This window comes from Rattus rattus, chromosome 3 (assembly GCF_011064425.1).
Source record: "Rattus rattus isolate New Zealand chromosome 3, Rrattus_CSIRO_v1, whole genome shotgun sequence".
In the NCBI taxonomy this organism is placed as follows: Eukaryota; Metazoa; Chordata; class Mammalia; order Rodentia; family Muridae; genus Rattus; species Rattus rattus.
In genome coordinates this window covers 178,289,311-178,310,118 of record NC_046156.1, presented here as the reverse complement: position 1 = coordinate 178,310,118, position 20,808 = coordinate 178,289,311, and the positions used below count along the sequence as shown (strand labels likewise).

General features: G+C 39.5%; 1 protein-coding gene across 1 annotated transcript; it reads right to left on the bottom strand.

The window, feature by feature from the left end:
* Nucleotides 1-579: 579 nt before the first annotated feature.
* Mrps30 (mitochondrial ribosomal protein S30) lies at nucleotides 580-7,573 on the bottom strand. The gene is made up of 5 exons (XM_032898858.1): nucleotides 6,955-7,573; nucleotides 5,492-5,637; nucleotides 4,805-4,910; nucleotides 3,004-3,180; nucleotides 580-987 (listed from the first exon to the last, which is right to left on the bottom strand). The coding sequence occupies exons 1-5, from the start codon at nucleotides 7,529-7,531 to the stop codon at nucleotides 671-673; spliced, it is 1,323 nt and encodes a 440-aa protein (XP_032754749.1). The 5' UTR covers nucleotides 7,532-7,573; the 3' UTR covers nucleotides 580-670.
* Nucleotides 7,574-20,808: the final 13,235 nt, after the last annotated feature.

Below are 20,808 nucleotides of genomic sequence, written 5' to 3'. Positions count from 1 at the left end.
AGACTGAAGGAAAGGCCATCCAGAGACTACCACACCTGGGGATCCAGCCTGTATACAGACACCAAACCCAGACACTATGTATGCCAAGAAGTGCATGCTAACAGAAGCCTGATATAGCTGTCTCCTGAGAAGCTCTGACAGAGCCTGACAAATAAAGAGGTGGATGCTCACAGCCACCCATTGGACAGAGCACAGGGTCCCCAATGCAGGAGATAGAGAAAGGACTGAAGGGGTTTGCAACCCCATAGGAAGAGCAGCAATATCATTCAACCAGACCCTCCCACACACCCCAGAGCTCACAGGGACGAAACCACCAACCAAACATGGCTCTAGCCACATATATAGCAGAGGATGGCCTTGTCAGACATCAACAGGAGAGGCCCTTGATCTTGTGGAGGCTTGATGCCCCAGTGTAGGGGAATGCCAAGGCAGGGAGGTGGGATTTGGGGATGGGGGGAGGCATCCTCATAGAAGAAGGGGGAGGGGGATGAGTTGGGAGTTTCTGGAGGGGAAACACGGAAAGGGGATAACATTTGAAATGTAAACAAATAAAATATCCAATTTAAAAAAAAATAGAAATGTGGTTTTTCAAAAAACAATGTGTTTAATGACAGGCAGTTACACAATCTTTAAATGACTTTATTGTTCCTCTGGCGAAATTTAAATATCATCAAGGTCCTGGATCAAGTTCTTTCTCCTGGTGTGTCAACAGCTGTGCTCTGTCTTCTTTTGGTTTATTTAGTAGAAAGTGAACTATTTGCAGGAGAACATCATCATCAAAGCCTTTCACTTCATTATCTTCTACTGCCTCATAAAGAGGCTTACTCTGTGTCCCCCAACATATATTTTTACGTGGGTTATTTTGATCAGCTTGTACAGTCAATGCCAAAGTATTTAACTGGTAGCAGAAAAAAGAAAAGTATTTTCCATCTGTGATCACACCCTGGGAGACAAAAGGTCGAGTAACATCTGCTTCGCTCCAGAACCCTGTAGAAGAAAACAATGTTGGGATGTGCACACGTTGATAAATTTCATCCAAACAGAACACTTTGGAGGTTAGAAAGACCTCTAGAAACCCTGACGAACCAAATCCCTGACTCTCAACTTCATTGACTGTGTCACAAACTCTATATTCTATTGCTGTATTAATGTTTCCTCCTTTCTAGAGTCCCAGACTTATGATCCATCCTGTTTTACAAACTCATTTTCAATAGCTTCCAGCGTCCACTTCATTATGAGAAGCTGTGTCTACAGGAAGCATTCTGCAACTGATATTAACTTAATGACTTAGAACATGCTCGGAAAATGTCCACACTAGCATCACTCAATATTCATTATGACCATTTATTTCACTAAATACAGATACACACATAAGCTCTCAAAGTCCTCAGGAAAAGTCTAGCTCTCTATGGTTTCAACACCATGCCTTTGGATTATCTAGTGTCATTTGAAGACATTAAGAAGTTTTAAGAATTGCTGTCATTGACTCTGGTGTCTCAGGTCATAAGGTTAAAGGATCTCTTAATGCCTTATCTTCTCAAGTTCTCTGGCTGATTTTTGTTCTTTTTGACTGGTTAAATACTCTTAAATACCATCACGGCCAGGAATTCACTTAACTTCTCCACACGTATATTTTATACTAAATCCTTAATGGGGAGATCTAACAAAAGTTATTTCTCAAAGGCACTAGGTAACAGTTTATCAGTCATGAACACACAGTGCCACTGGAAGTGCCACTTACCCTTCCTGATGACTTCAACCCCACCTACTGCCACCTTCCCCTACTAAAGATATATAAGCCAGCAATAAAAGCATAAAGTTAAAATGCATATCTACCAATAAAAGGAGGACTCTAGTATAAACAATCTGTATTAAAATTCCCTCTGGGTTCTTATACAGAATTAGTCTAGTTTATATTTTGTAACTTTAGGCTCTGGAGTAGAACACTGGACTCTGAAAGAACTAGAAGATGAGAATTATAGCTTTTTCATAGAGGACTTGCTTGGTAGGAACCAGTCCATGGTCAGAACTCCAGCCTAGGCAAATAGTCCTACACGATACAGCTTCTACTTCTGCCACATCATTTCATAGCATTCTCCTTTCCTTTCTTTACTAGTTGCCAGCATCTATACTGTTCCACACATACTTCGGAAGCCTGTTCTCATTACAGACACTTATTTTGACTATTCCTCAAACAGCCAATAGGCTATTACTGCAATGTATCTTCTCCTAGCTTCTGCCTGGACAGCCCATCACCATTCAGCTCTCTGAAACAAAGTCACTCTTCTGGACATCTTTCTGTAATCTATTTGAATGGAGATTCAAATAGATTTTGCCTCGATGCTGGTATACTTTCCCTATAACATCGCCACTCTGTAAATAGTACATAATTATCTTTTGCTTTCTACTGTAATAAAAGCTCTAGGGGAGTCAGGCCTGTCTGTTATTCAACACCGTCTCCATAGGTAACAACTTCACCATAAAATGCATTCAAGAGCTGGCGAGATGACTCAGTGGACAGCATCCTGGAGACCCAAGTACAACTCCCAGGGCCCACAAAGAGGTGACTGACAGTACTGCTCAGAAGGTTGCCCTGTGATCTCCACATGCCTGCCATGGCCCCACAACCTACCACTGAATGAAAAGCTTCCTAATCAGTCTTCACTCTTGTACGCCATTTTCTTTCCTAACTCCCGAATTTTACAAAGTAAGGAAACCTACAAAGATTCGACTTATTCACCAGCAATTCTATGAAATGTTTGTGAAAAGCACTAGAAAATAATATTTTCACAGGAAGTAATCACAGTAATAGATCAAGATTACTCATGTGTATCTGCAAGTTTCAAATGTAAATTATTTCATTATGAATTTTTAAATAACTGTATTTTGTATCAAAATGTTCAGAGCCAAGTTCTGTTTTAACCTAAAGAAAAAAATCTTAATAACTCCATTCTCAGCACGTTATACTTTCAAGAATGAAAACTGCCACCACATTGGGCTTACCTTGGTACATAGCTTGTGCTCCAGTCCAAGCGAAAAGACTTGCGATGGCATTAGCTCTAAAGACCACTTCTACCTGGTCAGCTTGGTTTTGTTTTATCAGCCGTTCCCTATTCAGTATGTCAGGTAACAGATGAAACTGGGTGTGGCCATAACAGCGTGGGTCTGCTAGTTTGGAGCCTAATGAGAAGAATAAAAGCCTTTCAGCTGAAACAAGAGCATGCAGAGCCTAGTGGCCCATGCTCTAGCATTTGCTTCACACGTTCCTTTTTTCTTGGAACATATGTTCCACACTCACAATACATGAATAGACTGAATCGCCTTACGTATTTTTTATTGACTACAGTAGTTATTTAAAAACAATTTCCCAAGCTGCTCATTATAACAAGGCTCAGAAGGCACAAAATAAGCCAGAAAGATACATATAAAAAGCACTTATAATTTTCTATTACTTAACTCTAACTCCCTCTCAGTCATTATTAAGAGCTGCTATTGCAGTATCCCTCAGAGGATGTACGTTATGAAGGTTTAGGAGGTAAACGTGCTTGCTGGGCAACCCTAATGACTTGCATTGAGTTTCTGGAACCCACACTGCAGAAAGAGAATGCGCTGCACAAAGGCACTCTGACCTCCTCACCTGCTCTACCGCACCTGCACACCCACACTCATATTCACATACATTCACAATAACAAGTAAAACAATTAATGTAACAAGTAAAATTGTAATCAATGTCAGAATAGCATTTTTGTTCATTTTTTAAAAGAGGGGTTTTATATTTCTAAGTAAAGAAAGTCAATATCTTAGTGGGTAGTAACACAGGAAGCTCTGATTTGGGCCTGAACATACATAATGTTGGCCCAGTGGTGCATTCCCTGCCCCTAACCTCGGCAATGGGGATCTGGGGACAGGAGGATCTGTAGTTTCAAGGCCATCCGCTACTCCACAATGAGTGTTAAGTCAGCCAGGGACAAAGACAGGAAAGAGAGAAGAACGACCAAAGGAAGAAAGAGAAACAAACAAGACCAGCGGATAAAAAAAAAAGTAGGACAGAAAAGGAAATGCAAGGCAGAGGGGAGAGGAGAGCAAAGGCAGAAGGGCTGGCAGTGCAGCTCCCATGAAATACGGACACACTCCACTTCATTAGTGAACAGTTTAAAAGACTTTCCCAGTCACTAGGAGCCAGTGACTGAGAAAGGACTAACACAATGGTACAGAGGACTGTTACAACGCCTTAAGGCTTTCGTTGGGTCACCTAGGAACTAGTAAGTGTACAGAAGGGAGAGACCATGTTAGGGCAGACGTGACGTCTATAAGTGTTTGATCTCCAGATGTACCTATGATGTGTAGAAAGAGCTTCAAAAAAAGGCCATTCATGATCCCAAGTCTAGTTCTAAGCATACAAAATACAAACAACTTTTTCTATATATAAAACAAAAGGCCTCACAAGTATAACGATTTTTAAATGTTGCTAATGGAGTAGACACAACAAAACTTTCAAATTAAGAGCTAAATTTCTCTCCTATTTGCATTCATGTTACAGTACCTTGAGATTATGAACAACATTGCTCATAGCCAAACTTCTCAGTCTTTAAGAATTAAATATGAGCTAGGTGTGGTAATATACAGTCCTACATTAGGAAGAGGTGGGGGCTAGTGCCAAGTTCAAGGCCACTTAGGGCTACATAGTGAGTTCAAAGCTAACACACAAAGCCTTTCTCCATAAAAAAATTAATAAGATATAATAATCCAAAATGAAATTTCCCCATGTATCTTCTCTGGGTCAATAGGTACAGAGAAGCTTACCAGTAAATATGCGGTTCTCATACTGCCGTTTGAACAATGGAAGCTTGTCCGGTTTATATTTCATAACTGGGATCTCTGCAGGAATGGAATGATCCAATGGCACAAACTTGAAGAATGAGAAAACAAAGGGGGCTCAGAAACACTGCATCCACCTCCTTTACAATCCCTTACATTTACATTTCTTCACCGAGGTATTTCTTACAAAATGACCTTACTGTGCAACTCAAGTATCTCTGACTCAAAACGCTAGGGACCGGAAGTGCTTCAGACTTCAGGTTTGCAGAATGCGGAATATCCAGACTCTGCCGGACAGGCACTCCTAAATCGTAACTCTGAAATGCTCTGACTTCTGGAATATTTCAGACAATATTTTCAAAATAGAAGAGCTCACCTGCACTAATATCTGTTGACAGGACCAAAGTGATCATATGTGGAATTTTTTTTTAAAATCCTGCTATAATAAACAATTATAAATTGACTTGACCACACTAATGCCTTACCTATTTGACCTTGGTAGAATATATCATTCGAAACCAGAAAGTTGACAAAGACTTCCAGATGAGTTGCCATCACAATCAATCATGAAAGGCAAGAAATCTACCCTACATACCCCATCATATTCACCAGGCTACCTGACTGCCCTTTGGCAATGCTCACACAGGATGTCAACAGATATAAAACCCTTACCTCAGGGAGCTGCTTAGATATTCGAATCTGGTTGTGTGGTTTATCATTTATTTGGTACCGTAAAGCATCAATATGACCTTTTCGATGACCAGCAAGAATGCGTTCTTCACCACGTAACCAGTAAAAGTCAACAGGGCGCTTATAATCTATCAAGAGACATTCAAAAATTTTATTATTTAGAGAAAGTTGGTTATTAATTAACATAGTCATGAACATGTTAAGAATAACATGTCTAAAATATAGACATATAAAAACGACAGAGGATGTAAGACTCTAAGATACATATTTTAACCAGTATGTCTCAAACACAGTACTCGAAAATTCATTTTGCTAACCACTGTAATTAACAAGGTTACTCAGTTAAAATTAAAGATGTTTTTGGTTTTTTTTTTTTTTTGTTTTTTTTGTTTTTTCGGAGCTGGGGACCGAACCCAGGGCCTTGTGCTTCCTAGGTAAGCGCTCTACCACTGAGCTAAATCCCCAGCCCCAAGATGTTAAAATGAACAACAATACTAGTCACCAGAATAAGATGAGAAAAGATCTGTGAAGCACCAAGTTTACCGCTACTCTAAACGTAGGTGTAATTTCATTTTATCCAAAATGAACTTACTTTCATCTGAACAAAGGTTTCTAGGCCACCAATGGTGAGTAGTCAAAAGTTACTGTACGTTCCTAATACTGCTTTTCCTGCACAAACCAGGAAGGAAAGTAATACAGACACTATACGGTTCAGTTTAGCACCCATCTACAGCCATGGTAGAATTAATTCAATAATTACTAAGACACCTCCTGGGTCATAGACATAAGTGGATCACAAACACATTACCAGCCTGTGTGTAGCTCAAAGGCAGAGGCTATTCTAGTCCTTGAGCTAAACACCCAGCACTATCACGCCATTAAAATAGAAACAAACCCAAAACATATTCTTTTTCACGTCCACACTGAACAAACAAGTTTCTGTTTACTGGAACCAAATCTTGACCCCTAAATCTATCAGATATTGGGTCTGAAGGCACTAATATATAACGTATGCTTTTTTACCCTTTATTTATAAAATGAATTCATGATATGTACTGTGTTATGAGGATTAACTAGGTGTCATTTAGAACTTTGGACAAACAGTATTACTGTCATTCTCACCTTGACATTAAGGCAAAGTAAGAGAGGTTGATGTTTTACATATGGTCACCCAACTTTCTTGTGGAGGAGTCAAAAGACAACCCCAAATTGTCTCTTCTAGCCTGGTAAACTTTTGGCTGGTCAGACACAAAATCAATCAGGTCAGGACATGGAAACCTGATGAGCTTCGGCTGAGTCTAAACTTTAACAAGTAGTCCTTAGCAGGGCAGGCCACCAGAAGCTTGGTCCTTAAGTTCTAAGTCACTGAGTGTTACTAAACCTGCAGCAACACTTGGCCCACAGCGTCCCCACCTCCCTGTTCAGGGTGGGAGTCCCAAGCTCACCGAGAGCAGCAGTAGTCAGGACAGGATTGAGTGGAGCGAGCAAATTCACGAGAGTCCCCACTACCTGGTCCAGGAGGGAGGAGGCGAGGGCCTGGCGACGATCGAAGCGGGACTGGGGCTGGCGGCGCCGCACATAGACATGCTCCTGCAAGATGCAGTCGCACACGGCGGCGCGCAGACCCGCGAGGTCGAACGAGGGCGGGGACAGCGCTGGCGCGGGCGGCAGCCCCGATACAAACACGGTCTTGGTGAAGCCCTGGTACCAGCGGTCGGCGTTCAAGGCGGGGATCTGCGGATGCACCACGTACTTCTTGAACTGCACCTTGGTGAGGATTCGTATTTTCTCGTCCACTGACGGAGCGGCGTGCACGGTCGCCTGCCAGCGCTGCACCCGCCGCTCCCGCGCCGCTTTGCTGTCGGCGGTCATGGAAGCCACGATCGGCGGGTAACGCGCGACAGGCGTCGCCACGACCTCCAGGTCGCTCACCTCGGTGGCCGAGGCGGACGCCTTAGCAGCGGCATTCTGAGAGAATCCCCGGCCGCGGGGCACCAGCTTCCAACACCTGGCCGCCGCCATCTTTGTCCTCCGCGACCCGGAACTTGAGGTCAACTGTCTGGAATTGTTCCTGTTCGCCTGCCGTAGAGACCAATCGCTTCCTGGAGGCGGATGCTCAATGCCCTGGTGCGGTCGGTCCTGTAGTTTGCAGCCAATCAGCTTTCTCCATAAAGTTTATACTATTCCTTTTGAATAGTTGTACACGAAAGAGTTCACTTGCCCTTGTTATTTTTTCATCGGTTATGCTCTGAAGAGTGAAACAATTAAAAGGAGTTCTTGTTCATAGGATGTTTTAGGCACTCACAATTTTTTTCACCCGCAAACATGTAGAAACATGCCCCAAAGAGAAACTTTAAATCCGTACAGTTCTAGCTTCATTTGTGTACCTCATATCGTCCGTTATCCTCCACCCCATTTAGAACTAGAAATTTATTTTACGAAAAACACCTCTTTATCACTTACCCGTGAACACTACTAAACTTTAGGAAAATGGTTCCACATATTCTTCAATGCTATTTAGCTAATATAATTTATTTTGAAATGGGGAAATGTTTTTTTAGTTGAATTTACAGGAGGTCGGGGAATACATGAAATAAACCATACTAAACAATTTGTTTGAATTTTGCTATGTATTAAACCCTTTGCTACTTTGGAATAAACCGATTCTTACAATAAATCGATTTCTTGAAGAAAGGATCACTTTATTTTTCAGCCTTCAGCAACCCATCAATAAATGTATGTAATGAATATTCAGGAAATATCTGTGAAAAATGACCAAAATCTTGCAAAGTCTTGATTCATTTCAGAAAACCTATTTCAGTATTTATGCTAAAATTAAGAGCTAGAATAATACTGCTTTTGACTTATGGAAATAATTCTTGATGATGTTGAAAACGTTTCTAAAAGGACTGTATGTGTATCTTTAGTTTACAACTGATGGTGCAGTTCATGAAGTTTCAGGTCTATAAAACAAAAGTTTAGAAATGAAGTGGCTAAATTCCATTAATACCTCTTGTGAGAAGTACCTAACAGAATCTTCAATATCCTTTAACTAATAAAAAGAATGAGGGCATGATTTCAATCTTCCTGCTCATATTAAGCATTAAAGAATAAACATGACTTGCTGAATAGCAATATAAGTTGTGTAATAGCAATAAAACGTTTGTGTCAAAAACATTTTTTAGAGTATCATGTAAAATATAAGCCATTATTTTATAAGTTATCATACAATTTCAGCACTTATTTTAGATGTAAATGTCAGCTCTCAGGAACAATTAACACCAGAAAACATACTCTGTCAGGGAATATTGTGTTTGTATGTGGTAGCAAATCAAAATAATTAAGCTGTATTTAAGAGGAGAGGTAGGAGAAACCCTGCAATGGAGCAAACTCTGGTAAAGGACCAAATTTTAGCTATGGAAAGGAGGATGCTTCCTTTCTAATCTGATTCAAATCTTTTATGTTGCATGCAAGGAAGATGATTTAAAGCCAAAAGCTACCCAGTGTCTTAGGAGCAGATTTGGTACTGGATCCCAGCTTGTTGCCACTCAGGCTGTTTTATTCAATGGATATTATAAGTGCCCTTTATGTGTTATCATATAAAATATAAGCCATTATTTTATAAGTTATCATACAATTTCAGCACTTATTTTAGATGTAAATATCAGCTAAGTGTCTTCTTACTCAGCAAACCAAAGAGACCTTGCATTTCTTAACAGGAAGAAAAACCATAATCATAATACATAACTTTATGATTTATTATAAGGTCATAGGTGCCGTGGGAAAAATACAGTAGTCAACGAAAAATATCAGCATTCTCTAGAGTGTGGGCAGATGCTTGCAATGTAAAAAGCATGGCCAGAGTACTACTTTTTGTAAAGGTGTCATTTGAACAATGACTAATACACATATTAGAGAGGGAGGTTCCAGACGGAGAAACACATGCAGAGATTCTGAAATGGGATATATCTGAAATATATCTGAAGTCTGAATATAATAACCTGAAGGTCTGACAGTGGAAAGGCCATGTGAATGAAGAAACAAAACAGATAATGGGTGTAACAGGGCCCCAAACCTTAGTAGGTACCCAGACATTAGTAGAACTGAATTCATCACAGAAGCTCCATTCTGGCCATAAAACTCAGCACATAGACAGTAGCACCTGCTAAAATGAAAACAAAGATCTAAACCATCAAAGTCCATAGTTCTGGGAAAGTTTCTAATTGTACTAACATCGCAGTTTTGGCTTCTGTACTAACTATTCTTGTTGATTGATGTATGTCAATCCAGAACAAATTTGTTTGTTTTTGTATGTTTATTATTTTTAGTTAAAAGCTCACCCTGGGATCCCAAACACTTGGTGTAGTGTTTGGTCAGCTAATAAAGACTCTATTGGCTTATATCTATGTCTGAGCGGTCTTCTTTGGTGGCTATCACACAACGATGGGGAAGTAGTAGAAATTCATAAAAGAAAGGAGATGGGTCAAACTTAGAGGTGTCGAGACACAATTGCTGGTATTGTTAGAACTCTAAGTGGCTAGAAAGCTGTTAAACTTAGATATCATAACACAATTTAGATTTAATTATTTTCTGTGTGTCAATTAGCTTAGACTGCTTAATTGATGAGATTTTTCTGGAAAATGAAGTCCAAGATGAGATTATCATTATGATCAGAATCTTGTGAGGGCTTCTTGACTTACAACTTCACATAGTGTAAAAAAAAAAAAGTATACCCTCTGTGTTTTCTTGTATGGACACTAATCCTATTATTACAGGTCCCTATTCCTTTCCTTTTAACTACACTTTGATTATTTCTGCAAGTTCAGTCACACAGAAGGTTTGGTCTTCGACATGGGAATTTGGCGGAAGATGTAATTTCATCACTCACAGCCATCACACACACATTATGGAAGGTCAAATGAACTGGTAAATAGTTAAGTGGTCCATAAACATCAGATACGTCCAGAAAGACAAGGATTGGATTATTGACATGTGTACTAATCTAGCTGTATCACTAGAACTAGACTGAGTGTTTAACAGAAGCCAAAGGTTATATGTTTGTTTCATTGTTACAGAATTCTTAATATGACAAATTACAGAACTGGTAAGCTAATTGGGGAGTGGGAGAGATTGGGGAGTCACTGTGAGGGGAGGAAAGTAGTAAAGGTTGTAAAAGGCGATGTAGCCATCACTAAAGCAACCACATTCTGTTCAGATTGTGTCGGTATCACAGTGCTGATACAACTGGTTCTGTTGTACTATAGCTCTGAAAACTGTTGGCATCACAGGAACTTAGGTAAAGATGTATGAGATTGTACTATAGTATTTCTACATTCTATACTTAAATTCTCAATTAAGATGTTAGAAGAAGCTATTGGACCTGGAGGACTGATGGTGTAGCCCAGGGTAAAAGCATGCATGAGGGCAGAGGTTCAATATCCAGTGCCACAAACGTATTAAAAAACATTTATTTAGAGTGGTAGAGCGTTAAAACATAAAAAAAAAAAAAAAAACATAAGGGAAGCTGCCCAGACTGACTATTAGAAGAGAGAACCAATACCTAAAAGTTGTCCTCTGACTTCCAGTTACAGCACACACACACACACACACACACACACACACACACACACACACACACACACACACGTACACACATAACTAAATATAATACAGTTTTTAAAAGATTAAAAATTAAAAATGAACTTATAGGGGAACTGTTGCTTTTCATGAAAAAAAAATCGTTTCAGTATTCACAGCAATCACAACTTCAGTATGCCACATAAAAGGGCATTTTCTTCATGGTTTTCTGGGTCAGTTGTTCCAGAACATTTTATATTGAAATTACATAGATTTTACTTAATTACTATTCTTTAGTTTTTCTTTGTATTCCAGTGCTGTGTTATGTAGAAATGTATCCTTTTGATTTCGGGAGTGTAGACCGGTTGTTTCTAAACTTTAAGTCCCTTTTGTTAATTTGTAGAGTGTAGACTGGTCTCCCACTGTCATGTGTCTGAGTTTACTGTATCACCTGGACTGGAAATGTGTCCCAAAATGTCCTTAGGAGGTGGGGCTTAATAAAAAGAAGTTGACGTCACTGGGTATGGGCTGATAAAAGTGATATTGAGATTCTGGCCTCTTCTTTCTTGTTTTCTGGCCCCATCAAAAGAAAATTTTTTCTATCCCATACTTTCATCATGAAGTACTGTCTCATCTCAGGTCCGAAGTGAATGTTCCTCACTGTCATGAGCTATATATTCTGAAACTATGACCCAAAAGACGTATTTCCTTTTAGAGTGATTTTTTTTCAGGTATTCAAGTTAGAGCAATAGGACTCTAACAATTTTTGAGAGCAAAAAAATCACCATTTCATTTCATCTTTTTCCATTTCTGTTTTTAAATTTCCACCTTTTAAAAATGTTCCTGGAAGGAACAATCTGTCTTGATTAGAAAAACAACCACCATGAGAAGCTCTTAGACCCATGCCCTCTGTCCCTCTTTTCTATAGCACGTATGGAAGATGCCAGAAGCCACCAGGAGAAAAGACTTGGTCATTGGGAGTCATAAGGTGGAATTACAGAGGCATACAAAGGTAATACTTTAAAAAATGTACTAGGCTGCCTGTCTCCATTAATACACAGGAAAAGCCCACCACAGTAAGATTCACTGCCACAGTTTCCCATATCTTCAGTATTTCTCCTAGTATTGAATTCAGAGCAGCAAACCTGGCCATTTCTTTACACGGAACTCACGAAGCTGTAGCTATTTTATGCATTACCTATAGTTATATAGTGAGACTACTTTTCATACAGAGGATCAAACACTTACATTTTTTTATTTGGAATATTTCTTTAATAAAGTCAGAATCAAATACCCCACAAATAGCCTTGTCACTTGTTGAAAACATATAAATCACTTCCTTTGGTTTTTGCACTGTAGTTCATGCTATGTATTTTCTATCCTATATTCTATTTCATATTTTTAATTCTTAAATATCAACCCAAAACTAGAAATATTACAGAGTCCCAGGGATCTTCATCATTATGGACCAGTCCCTCAGGTAAGGAGTTTTATGGTTGTAATTTTTTAATTTGCAGCACACTGGCAACAATTTATCTCCCACAGTGCAATTTATCTCCCACCTTTGCACTTTCTCAGCAACAATGTTAGCAGTTTTGAAAAGCATTGGATATTAGTCTTGCTGTAGTTGATAAATCCTCTCCAATCTCCCCAGCGGAGGTGGTATCAAGGAACTACCACTGCTGTGGGTTCTGAAATGAAGGACACACATATGCACGCGCACATAGGCACGCATGCACACACATGACCTTATATTAAAATGCTTTAATCAGCTCAAGGGCTGGGCCACTCACAAACTTCCATGTTCCAAATGCCTCCTGTCTGATATTCCCTAGTTATTACTTACTAAAATCTATATTCCATCTTTGCTACCCTAGACCCAATTAGGGGAGAGGGGTGGAGGGGTTGAGGCTGCTCTTCCCCGGCTCTTAGATGATTGGTTTCTTCCTCCCCTTCCTCCCCTTCCCTCCTTCCCCTTCCCCTTCCTCCCTCCTTCCCTTCCTTTCTCCCCTCTTTAAATTGGACATTTCATTTACTTACATTTCAAATGTTATCCCCGTTTCCAGTTTCCCCTCTGCAGACCCCCTATCCCATTCCCCTTACTCTGCTTCTGTGAGGGTGCTCCACCACCCACCCATCCATTCCGGCCTCCCCCCCTAGAATTCCTCTACACTGGGGCATCAAGCCTTCACAGAATCAAGGGCCTACTCTTCCACTGATGCCAGATAAGGCCCCTTCAGCTCCTTCAACTCTTCTCCTAACTCCTCCATTGGGGTCCTTGTGATCAGTCCAATGGTTGGTTTCGAGCATCCACATTTGTATTGTTCAGGCTGTGGCACAGCCTCTCAGGAGATAGCTGTATCAGGCTCCTGTCAGCACGCACTTCTTGGCATCAGCAATAGTGTCTGGGTTTGGGGTCTGCCTGTGGGATGGATCCCCAGGTAGAGCATTCTCAGCCCTAATAAGTTGTGGATTTGGTTTATTGCTTGTATTGTGTTAATTGGGTTCCCACATTACAATGGAATGCATGTAAGAAGCGGCTTTACTTACCATTCAAAGCCAGGGGACAGGGACCCTCCCTCAGCTTCTTACATTCATTCCAGTGTAATGTGGGAACCCAATACAAACAATAAACCCAATCCACAACATATTAGGGCTGAGGGTGTAACTCGGTGTCAGAGCACTGACCTGGTATTCAAAAAATCACCAAGTCTGATCCACCACATTAACTCTATGCATAATCGTAGCAAATCTATACATAATTGTAACAAATATGAACAGATTACCTGATCCTTTCATTTATCAGATTACAACCAAGATTAAATGATAATACTGTCATATATTTGTTGGCAATTTAGAAGTTTTATTTCTGTGAATAAACTTCACCTTTTATTTGGATGTTTTCCATTGAAATTCTTTGCTCATTAGCAGTAGAAAATGTATTATACTTGTATAGACACTTCTGTGATATGTGGTCCATCATTTGACTTATTTGTTGAGTCATTCGTTATACCAGAATTTTAGTCATTCAAAACAGATGCTTTTTGGGAATTCTAGCTGCCTATGTTGCTATGTTGCAAAAGAAGGCCCACATATTTTGAAAATTTATATAGTAATTCTATCAGTATGAATCAGCCACCTTTAAAAAAGAAATGTTAAGAGCTCTCCAGGTGGGTTTCCAATATCAGAGGGTCAGCACTGAAAACACATGCATGCAAGTAGCACTGGACGCACTGAGTAGGTTATATTCGTGCATTTAGGAATGTATGCGTGCCTCTCTGTGCTTGTCGGTATGTACATAATACGTACACAACACACATACACATACACACACATGTACACACACACACACACACACACACACACACGCATACCAACAATTAAAGGAAAAGATAATTAACTTGAAAGAGAACAAAATGAAGTACATGTGAGTGTTTGGGAGAAGAAAGGGAAGGGTAAAGGATGTAATTTTAATCTCAGAAAAATTATGGCAAAATAGACACTGCAGAGTTTACAAAGAAATATCAGTTCCTGCAGATACACGATGAAGTTCAGTATGAGTATTTCAATCATTGTGCATCTGGGAGGATGTACTAGATACAGGTCCTAAATTGATGTAGATTTGGCTTCGGATTGACCGAGGATCCTTTATAAATGAATATGGGTGCAACGAGTGGCTTAGGAATTGAGACTCTGGAATACAACTGGAAGTACAGCATGGTTAAGGAATGAACACACACCATTTGGCTGAATTGTATTTAACTCAACATCAATTACAAGCAGCGATTCAGTAAATTTAGGTCTCAACTTTGCTATACTCTAAATTTTGTCAGTGTCAATAAGTTGATTCTTCCAGCTGTCTGTAATGAGCACACCACCTCTGGTCAGCAGCATATGGTACTAGAACTGGTGTTGGAAGAGTAATATCCATTTCCCTGACTCTGTTTCATGGTTTATACTTTCATACCTTCGGCCACGTCCTCCTTTGGCAATATGTAGTGCAAGATAAGTTGATGACATCACACGGAATGTGTTACAATGACAGTCACACTTATTTCCAACCCTCTTCTACCTTAAAGCCGACCTACATTAATACCGTACTGATCCATTTCCTCTACTTTTGGTAATTTCCTGTTTTAATAACTGCCTCAGTCACTTTTTTCTCCTGCACACACACACACACACACACACACACACACACACACACTTGAAGTACATGAATGAGAAGTTTTATTTCTGATATATTCTTTTTAAATACATATATACCTTAGGGATAATAATGTAATTGCTCTTCTTCATTCCTCTGCACTACTGGTTGTCTATCATCCTGTCACAATTATGAATAGTGCTATTTAAGACTTCTCCTTTTGGTTGTAGTAAGATAGAAGAAAGACTTTGACAGCATAAAAGAAAAAAAAAAACCGAGACAATGAAGGAAGGATCTGGTTGATGAATATAGTAGGGATTTCTAAAATCATTTTCAATGGCCATACACATGAATTCACAGAAAGCCAGGAGAAAAGCAACTATCTCAGCTGGCTCTAAAACATAAGGGAGTTTAATCCCTGCAAATGGCCTTTCAGCAATTTAATGAAATATTTAAAAATCAAAATTAAAACCAAGGCTGGAGAGATGGCTCAGCAATTGAGAGCACTGGAACCCACAAATACAGAGACCCACAGCCAGACAATATTCAGAGAGTGAGAGACCTTGGACCACTCAGTCCCTAAAGGGATGTTTCCATCAGATGCCTCCCCTCAAGGCCCTGGGAGGTCCATGGAAGAGGAAGCAGAAAGACGGTAACAGCCAGAGGTCATGCAGAACACAGAAACTCAAGGCCTTCCAGACACAACAGGGATGGCACATTATGAACTCACAGAGACTGTGGCAGCACGCACGGAGCCTGTAGGAGCCTCCACCAGCTGCAGTCCTAGAGCTAAGAGGAAAAGTAGACACGTGCCCCCATCCCTAACCCAGAAGCTAGCCTCAACTGATAACCACTTGCTAGTGAAAAGAATTAGACTTCTCCAAGGGATTCTTACTGGGGTACTTTTCAGAGCAGGCTCTGCCCACAGCAGTAGATGGCCAGCACAGAATGAACTTGGCAACATCTTTGGAGACTCTATATCTCATAACTTTGTCAAGGATTGTTTTTCCTACTGCACTGGTCCTTTGTGTAGATACTATGGTTTCCAGTTTGGGATTTTATGTGATTCCTGTGTATACAAACATGAATGTCTCTGTGTCTATATGAATTTTTGTGGGTTTCCTTTGGCTCTTTTGGTTCTTTTTTTTTTTAAATATTATCATTTGTTTGATTTTGATTTATATTGTTTTATTTTGTTTCGCTCTTACTCCTTAGATGCTTGCTTGCTTGCTTTCTAAAAGGAGATAGATGGAGTGGATGTGGAAGGGGAAGTAAGGAGGAAATGGGAAGAATGGAGAGGAAAATGCAATCAGAGTATATTGCATGGAAAAAAAACTATTTTTGATTAAAGCAAAGAATTTTTAAAAAAGGGGGATGACTGGTTGTTCTTCCAGAAGCCCTGGGTTCAATTCCTAGTACCTACACGGTAGCTTACAATTATTGATAACTACTGACCTAGGGATCCAAGAGTCTCATCTGATCCCCATGGTATGCATGTAATGCACAAGTGTGCATTCAATCAAAATGCCTACATGAAATAAAAATAAATAAATCTCTTTGAAAATCAAACTTTAAAATAAAACCAATACTAAGGCATTTTCAAGCATGATTGGCTCAGTCTACTCATAGCATAGAAATAGGCTCCAGGAATCCAGGTGATGGAGACTTCATTAAATGTTAGCGAGGGAGTTTCCCTGAACTCACATGCTCTGTGAATAATTTTTATGCCTCCTCCCTTGTAAAGGCACTAGGGGGGAATCCCAATGAATTTAATATACTATTTTGGATAAAGAACCAGATTTCAAATGGTTTAAATATTTCACTGAAGTTATTACTCTTAAAGCATCAGGTTATATATTTTTCTATTGCTGCCATTGAAATATTTGAGGTCTGAAATGTGACTTATTTAAAATTCAGACATATATTTCCAGTGTTCCTTCAACTTACACAACATAGTGTTCCTTAACTCATGCACATGGCAGTAATCTGTTATATTTAGAACATATGGCTGCATTTGATATATCAAATGTCTTTGGCAAATGAAGTCATCCCGGTTTTATGGAAACTTGTCTGCAATATGACATAGGGGAAAAACAATGATTTTCCTCTCATTATTCATTATATTTCCTTCAAGTTCACATCAACATAACTTGGCCTAAGACATGATTTTCCTAAAATAACGCAAGAAGTTAAAATAGACTCAATAAATGGGCATCAAAGTGCGACATTAACAATGGGAAAATAAATTGTTACCACCTTTTTGGCGAGTACTTTGGTGATATATATTTCTGCCTTTAAAATTGTCCATTACTTCTGACCCTTAGGAAATAATTCAGAATACAAAAGAGTGACTCAATATAATTTTTAAAATTAAAAATGTATATAGACATGCGCTCGAGTTTTATTGGTGGCACTGGGTCAGCAGCTGTACCCATTAGCCCCAAAATAAAAGAAAATAAATTTAGCTTTATTCAAGTTACCCATAACAGCACTATCACCTTCCAGCAGATACAGAGCCCTACTCTGTAGTTGGGAGATTAGAGTGAGCAGAGCAGTTAAATTACAGATGGAGAAGGCATCTATCTAGGACTGCTTACGCTGTGACTTCTTTCTATTCAGCTTTTTATTTATGTACTACCAAGAAAAATATTTTTCTTCCTCTCTCCATCCAAACAGAGGACTGCCCCTATATAGACTGTGTTCTTCCTCCACTTCATTTGCACTTGAGTTACATTCTAACTCTTTAACTCATTCTTGTATGCCCATTTTTATACTGCAAATGACATGGAGAAAAAAATATATCTTTTGGATCAGAGTTCTTAGCGTAAGAATGTTAATGTAGCCTGAGGTAATAACAGAGGGAGCTAGGGAAATCCATAACTCCTGTGATAATTGGCATGTTGTCCTGTAAATATTATGCACATATAGTCTTATACATGTTTTGTGGGCTTTACATATCTTGACTTTATATAAAACTATATCTACATACTTAGCCTAGGGATAGGGACCTGTTTGTTTTGCAGAACATTTGTAGCCTACATGTACGACTCATAAAGTCATTAAAGGAAGTTTATGAAATAATAAAATAATTTTGAAATAAATGTATTTTAAAACTGTGTAAAATACATGGTGTTAAATAATTTCTGTACCACTCAAGAGAGAGATTCAATAAATGTTAATATGAATTAAAGGGAGGGAATGGCATCATTCACATTTTTCTCCTCTGTAAATTTTAACTTGTACTTACTGCAATCAGAATGCATCTTGATACCTCAACCATCTGAGTGCCTAGGCAGAACCTGAGCAACGGCAGTATCAATAGACATGTTAGTATAGAAGGAGTATAATGGAGTCCTTCCCCTAGACCAAGAAGTACAGGCAACTAATGAGTGGGGAGCTAGGAAGATTTGGGTTCTCCCAGGAGTGAGCTCACTAAGTGATCATCCAATACAAGTGTTTCAGTCCTGAAACGATGTATACACAAGCAACAAAAGACTCAGAAGATTGTATTTATATTTTAATCCTCATATATATCGATATATGAATAGTAATAACGGATATGAATAGTAATAGTAATAATGGAAAAAGAGGAGGGCAAGGGAGCGATCGGATAGATGGAGGACCGATGAGACAATCTGGAGGGAGGAAACAGAAGGGGGAGAGATGTAATTACATTCTGATTAAAATTTTAAAAATGGTCAAACTAACAGAGTAAGAAAGGAGAGTAAAAAGGTTATCACTAGAACCTGCATGGATTTATCATAAATTATTCTGCCAGACAGATCAATTAGAAAATATACAAACTTCCAGGAAGAATCATTTTCTTAAAATAGTTTCCTGTGTGGCCAGGCTGTTCTGGAAGTCACTCTGTAGATTAGACTGGCATCAAACTCGAGGATCTGCCTTTTTCCTTCCTCTGTCTCCTGAGTGCTGGGATTAAAGGTGGGCACCACTACTGCTCCAAGTGGATTCTTTTTTTTTTTTTTTTTTTTTTTTTTTTTTTTTTCGAGCTGGGGACCAACCCAGGGCCTTGCGCTCGCTAGGCAAGCGCTCTACCCGCTGAGCTAAATCCCCAACCTCCAAGTGGATTCTTAACGTGAGTGAAATTCCTTCTGTGCCAAAGTCTCCAAATCTATTTACTCGCATTCAGATTTAGAGAGAAAACTAAAATACGAAGGATATCTTAGTGAATGTTCTCTGTGTAGAGATTTGTGTGGTATGCATGTTTTCCTGTGCTACTCCGGAAGGTAAACCGATATGAAAATATGAAGAGATAAATTTTTTCACACAGGAAATAAATTCTAATAGGAATGAAAGACAAAAGAATAGCCCAACTGCAACCAACAGATTGGGAAAAGATCTTTACCAATCCTACAACAGATAGAGGCCTTATATTCAAAATATACAAAGAACTCAAAAAGTTAGACCGCAGGGAGACAAATAACCCTATTAAAAAATGGGGTTCAGAGCTAAACAAAGAATTCACAGCTGAGGAATGCCGAATGGCTGAGAAACACCTAAAGAAATGTTCAACATCTTTAGTCATCAGGGAAATGCAAATCAAAACAACCCTGAACCTCACACCAGTGAGAATGGCTAAGATCAAAAACTCAGGTGACAGCAAATGCTGGCGAGGATGTGGAGAAAGAGGAACACTCCTCCATTGTTGGTGGGATTGCAGACTGGTACAACCATTCTGGAAATCAGTCTGGAGGTTCCTCAGAAAATTGGACATTGAACTGCCTGAGGATCCAGCTATACCTCTCTTGGGCATATACCCAAAAGATGCCCCAACATATAAAAAAGACACGTGCTCCACTATGTTCATCGCAGCCTTATTTATAATAGCCAGAAGCTGGAAAGAACCCAGATGCCCTTCAACAGAGGAATGGATACAGAAAATGTGGTACATCTAAACAATGGAATATTACTCAGCTATCAAAAACAACGAGTTTATGAAATTTGTAGGCAAATGGTTGGAACTGGAAAATATCATCCTGAGTGAGCTAACCCAATCACAGAAAGACATACATGGTATGCACTCATTGATAAGTGGCTATTAGCCCAAATGCCTGAATTACCCTAGATGCCTAGAACAAATGAAACTCAAGACGGATGATCAAAATGTGAATGCTTCACTCCTTCTTTAAAAGGGGAACAAGAATACCCTTGGCAGGGAAGAGAGAGGCAAAGATTAAAACAGAGACTGAAGGAACATCCATTCAGAGCCTGCCCCACATGTGGCCCATATATATACAGACACCCAATTAGACAAGATGGATGAAGCAAAGAAGTGCAGAAGTGTAGATCGCTCCTGAGAGACACAGCCAGAATACAGCAAATACAGAGGCGAATGTCAGCAGCAAACCACTGAACTGAGAATAGGACCCCCGTTGAAGGAATCAGAGAAAGAACTGGAAGAGCTTGAAGGGGCTCGAGACCCTATATGTACAACAATGCCAAGCCACCAGAGCTTCCAGGGACTAAGCCACTACCTAAAGACTATACATGGACTGACCCTGGACTCTGACCTCATAGGTAGCAGTGAATATCCTAGTAAGAGCACCAGTGGAAG

What these genes read in the sequence shown, in the direction of transcription:
- Mrps30 (XM_032898858.1), bottom strand. Translation starts at nt 7,531, where the DNA reads ATGGCGGCGGCCAGGTGTTGGAAGCTGGTGCCCCGCGGCCGGGGATTC. An exon ending in TGAGAACCGCATATTTACTG is followed by an intron (nt 3,181 to 4,804) that starts GTAAGCTTCTCT and finishes TCTTCTCATTAG; the next exon opens with GCTCCAAACTAGCAGACCCA. An exon ending in AGCACAAGCTATGTACCAAG is followed by an intron (nt 988 to 3,003) that starts GTAAGCCCAATG and finishes TTTCTTCTACAG; the next exon opens with GGTTCTGGAGCGAAGCAGAT.